The sequence below is a fragment of the Arachis duranensis genome, chromosome 7 (assembly GCF_000817695.3).
Source record: "Arachis duranensis cultivar V14167 chromosome 7, aradu.V14167.gnm2.J7QH, whole genome shotgun sequence".
Taxonomy (NCBI): Eukaryota; Viridiplantae; Streptophyta; class Magnoliopsida; order Fabales; family Fabaceae; genus Arachis; species Arachis duranensis.
Genome location: NC_029778.3, coordinates 77421267 through 77426204, shown reverse-complemented (window position 1 = coordinate 77426204; position 4938 = coordinate 77421267). Strand labels below are relative to the sequence as shown.

At 30.1% G+C, this 4938-nt stretch overlaps 1 protein-coding gene across 1 annotated transcript in view; it reads left to right on the top strand.

The window, feature by feature from the left end:
- LOC107459755 (uncharacterized) overlaps positions 1–2960 on the top strand; it is a 4255-nt gene extending 1295 nt beyond the window's left edge. Inside the window, exons 5-9 of the mRNA XM_016078011.3 lie at positions 691–799; positions 1550–1638; positions 1725–1789; positions 1880–1958; positions 2491–2960. Coding sequence (XP_015933497.1) covers positions 691–799; positions 1550–1638; positions 1725–1789; positions 1880–1958; positions 2491–2661 — 513 coding nt within the window. The 3' untranslated portion in view covers positions 2662–2960. The remainder of the gene's footprint in view (positions 1–690; positions 800–1549; positions 1639–1724; positions 1790–1879; positions 1959–2490) is intronic.
- Positions 2961–4938: the final 1978 nt, after the last annotated feature.

Sequence of the window (4938 nt, the reverse complement as noted above, 5' to 3'; positions counted from 1 at the left end):
CCCCCCCCAAAAAAAAACAAGGAAAAAAAACAAAACTTACTAGTGATTGATGAATTCATATAATGAAATTGCCATCCAATTTTCTGTTCTTCCTAAAATTTTTGTTGAAAATTGCCTTTATCTTATCTAGTTTAAATATAATGTGGAAAGTTTTGAAGATTAACATGTATTTGCTAATTGTTGTATATAGTAGGATCATATGTTGTTTAACCATTTGTTGTGACTCAGCAATCGTAGCTCATTTTGCGATAAGTTTACCTGTTCAAGCCTCAAGGTGTCAATTTTTGAACTTAAATGGATGCACCTTGTAGCCATGCCTATGCCATATTGCCATCGGAAACCTAGGGTGGATTAGAGACCCAAGAAAAAATGGATTTGATTTCTTTTGGAAGATATATATTTATTCACAGAACTTTTCTTTTGAGTTCCTCATTTTCATATTTGATCACAAGAACTTCTTTCCGTGTTTTTATCACCTTTCACGAATGACTGTTTGAAGTCGACATCACCTTTGTCTCAGTGTGGTGTTCTAATTTAAGATCTAATAGTGAAAGCAAAATACTAAATGATAAAATGCCATTTTCCAAATTCTTGTAACATAAATAATTATTGCAATTATATTATGCTGTTCATTTCATTTTTTTTCCTTGTTGAGTCATTTGTTTCTAATAATAGTTTGGTTTATGGCAGGTTAATAAGTGGGGAAATGTTCTTTATGATGAGTTTGTTCGGCCAGTAGAACGGGTTGTTGACTTCCGTACTAAAATTAGTGGCATAAGACCTCGAGATTTGAAAAAAGGTTTGTTTAGTATTCCTTTGCCTACAATTTTAAACTCTAATTGGAAGTATTTATACGTCAAAATCCAAAAAATGCAACGAGGTTGAACACCATAATCTACTGTCGTAACTGTACTAGCTTTCAATTTCCCTGTGGAAATGTTAATGGTCAGTGTTTGGAAGTTTCAATTTCTTGCAGTCACATTTCATGAAAAAGGACTTTTGCTTGCTTCATAGATTAATATTATATTAGAACCTCTTCCTCTTGCTTTGCTAGTTTATAAAGGAAAAAGGGGGGACAAGTTGCCATGAACTATATGATATGGACTCCTCTGAACAATAGTAGCCGAGTTTTCAACTTTTGGAATGTAATCATACAAAAATTACCCACAAAGTTTTCACATTTTATAAGAGCTTATTTCTTTGATTTCAAAGTTACAACTCGTGCGTTTTGTTGATTTTAGACTTTTAGTGGGCCTATCTGGCTTATTTGGTGGAATTTTCAATGAATGTTCCAATCATAGTCTTTAGCATTAAATATTTGCATTCTGTTCAATCTTTTTTATTATGGGAAATTTAGTTTAATTTGATTACAAATTGGAAGTGGACTATTGTTTAGAGTAATGTTAGAGACTGTTTGATAATTAGAATGTCGAAATGCTTGAAAGCAGGTATTCTGTGCTCATCAGTTTTAGGATTTTGATTTGTAATGATGTTTTCAAGATTAGCATGATATTCTATGCTGATAAGCAAATGCATCTTTCAATTGTAGCAATTGACTTTTGGACTGCTCAGAAGAGAGTTGCCGAGTTGATGAAAGGAAGGATCCTTGTTGGTCATGCCTTGCAGAATGATCTTAAGGTCTTTTTTCATATTTATTTTAATAGAATTATTCTCCTAATCAATCTTGGGTGTGTAAAACTAAGAATTAGACAGTATTTTTGCAGGCGTTGTTATTAAGTCATCCGAAAAAGGACATTCGAGATACCTCCGAGTACCAGCCATTTCTAAAGTGATGTCACCTTACTGCTTTCTTTTTGTCGTTTTGGATCCGTATGTCTCCTTTATTCATGCTAACAAGCTTCCCTTTTGGTTTGAGCAGGTCAGGTTGTAGAAGAGCGCTGCGGCATCTTGCTGCAGAAATTCTTGGTGCCGAGATCCAATCAGGAGAGCACTGCCCTGTTAGTCTAACTAACTTTTTGGTGTTACCTCCTTCCCATTCCCATCTCCCCCTTTCATTTTGTTTTACTTCATCACTTTACCAATAAAATTGTTAGTATGTCGGCTAAAGGACAATTGTTTTCTATAAGAAATATGTTTTGCCCTTCTGGTAAAGTATTCATTTTGTCCCTAACGTCTGCGAGTTTCTTCAAAACACTTCTCGTTTAATTTGATTCAATTTTGCCTCTAATATTTCCGATTTGTGTCAAAGCTACCTTTGGACGTTGAAGATGGCTAACGTCTAGTGTAATTTTGAAACAAATTGAAAACGTTAGGGATAAGATCGAATGGATCTCAGTAGAAGGGAGGGACGTTCCAGCTACTGGTTCTATTCGGGACAGATGATCAGCTACTTGGTTCTCTGTTCCCTTTTTTTTTTTTTTTTTTTTTTTTTTTACTTTTAAAATAAGATTGTTTCTCTCATGGTCTCTGTATTTATATCCTAAGACAAAACAATTTTACTAAGCTTACCTTAACCTATGTTGTAATCAGATACAAGATGCTCGTGCTGCTATGCTGCTTTACCAAAGAAATAGAAAAGAGTGGGAAAGGAGCTTAAGAGATCAGTTTAGGCTCAAAAAGAAGCAAAATAAACGGAAGAATAAAAAGAAACCAAAGAATGAAGATACTTCAAATGCCAACCATGCTATAATTGAATCATAGTATTGCCTCCTTCAAAGGTTATTTTGTTTGCTTAAATTTTGAATTAGAACTTTCAGTTAAAAGGAATGCAGTTTTTGTCTGTTACTATAAGCTCAACTGTATACTAAGTGGCATAAATATGTTAAATCTGTAGAATTTGTAGAATTTACAACTACAAAAGAAGGATGTTGTTTGTTAGGTTAAGCATATTGATGCTTTTATCTTTGATATCTTAGTATTTTCTGAACTATAACTGTCAAAACCTCATTAGTTGGTTGATGTCTGCTCCAATCAAAATATAAATCAGCAGCTATATTTCACATTCAGAAAATATAATTAAGATTTTTTTTCCCTTTTCTTTTTCCCTCACAAAGCATGGAATACTACAACAATAACAAAGTCTTATCCCACTAGATAGAGTCGACTACATGAGTTAAACAATATTATTGAGTCTTATTATGTATCATATCTATAGTGAGATTGTTTATGCATAGATCTCCTTTGACTATTTCAATAAACTTGGTTGAATCTTTGTAATATAGACCAAAAGTACGAAATAGTTAGATGAAATAAAATGATGGCCAAAATTATGTATATAGTATTTCTAGTCAACCAATTATTACCGCTTGAAAATGTCACCATTTATGTAGCGTTTGTTTTGAGGTACTGAGAGACTGAGACTCAGTATCGTGTTTGTTAGTTCAAAGACGGGTACTAAAATTTCTATCTCTGTCTCTAAAATTTCAGTACCTCCAAAAAGTAGGGACACAGGGGACTGAAATTTTTAGAGATGGAGACTGAAATTTTAATAACATTTTATACCTAAAATACTTTTATTTCAATTAATTAATTCCAATTTTACCCTTTGTGTAAATTAAATTAGAGTTTCATTCTTGTTTCGATTCCTGTCTCTCATTTTGCATCAAATAGAATACTGAGATTTATTTCAATTCCTGTCTCTTAATCTCTGTCTCTCCGTCTCAGTCTTTCCGTCTCTGTTTCTCTACCAAACACTACCTTATAGAATTCACATCTTACTAAATGAAGCAAATTTAGCTGCTTGCTAAGAAAATTGAAAATAATTATGTTAATGAATCTTTAATATTTTATGAATGTTAATTGAGTACGTTTAATTCAACTTCAAGATCTGTTAATGAATTTTTCTTTAGTTTTACGAATGTTAATTTAGTCCGTTTTATTCAACATCAAGCGTAGTTTGTTTGCTAAAATATATATTCGTTCAAAACTTTTTTTTCTTACGGACAAAATATTATTAATTTATACAACACAGGGATATTGAAAAGGCTAGTGCCCGATTTTTTTAAAATATCTTTTTTTTTTATATATAATTCATAAAAACTATTATTTTCAATATTTGAAGCCAAGACTTTTAATTAAATTATTAACTACTTACTATTTTAACTAATTCAATCTTTATTATTTTTATACACATTTAATAATTAAAATAATTATTATAGAATATTTTTGTCAAATAAATTAAAAATATTTTATATTTTATTTTAATCTTATGAGACAAAAGAGTATATCTATAACAATATTTTTTTTTAAAGATAGATTTGCATTACTTAATAATGTAAAGAATACAAGTGTCCATTAAAAGACTAAATAAAGTAAAAAGGGATTCTCCCATACATCATATTTCAGTAATAAAATAAAACACTTGATAGAAAGGTAAAGGTGAAACAACAACCTTAGGTCACTTGATAAAATATAACAATATGATTAGAAGAATTTGGTGTTAAAATTTATCTTTCCTATTTTAGCATTACTAATATGACTGGAAGTGAGCTGAATTAGACTGACTTCAAATTTAGGTCATAAAAATTAAACTTGACTTACGGTTCGATTCGTTAATAATCGAGCCTATTTTTTAAACTCAGACTGATTAAAAAATATTAAAAAAATTAATTTTATATATTATTTATCTATCAATTATAATAAATATTGTAATAAGTAGTTTATTATTCTTTAACTAAGAATGAAGAGTTACTTTAGTTAATCTGTTATTTTTTTTTTAAAAAATTGACAAACATAATTTTTTTTAAAATAATTGGTCCTAAAATTGTATCCCCACCTTAAAATAGATCTATTTTTAATTTGATCGAAGAACGTAGAATGCTTAATACATACTGTATAGAAGTGACAATGCTAATTTGTTAGGATATATCTTTATTTATTCATTGATGTGTCGCTTTTTTTAGTGAATTTACAATAATTTCTTGTTTACAAATGATAATGCACAGATTTTGGTATTATAGTTCTTTATATAAAAATATG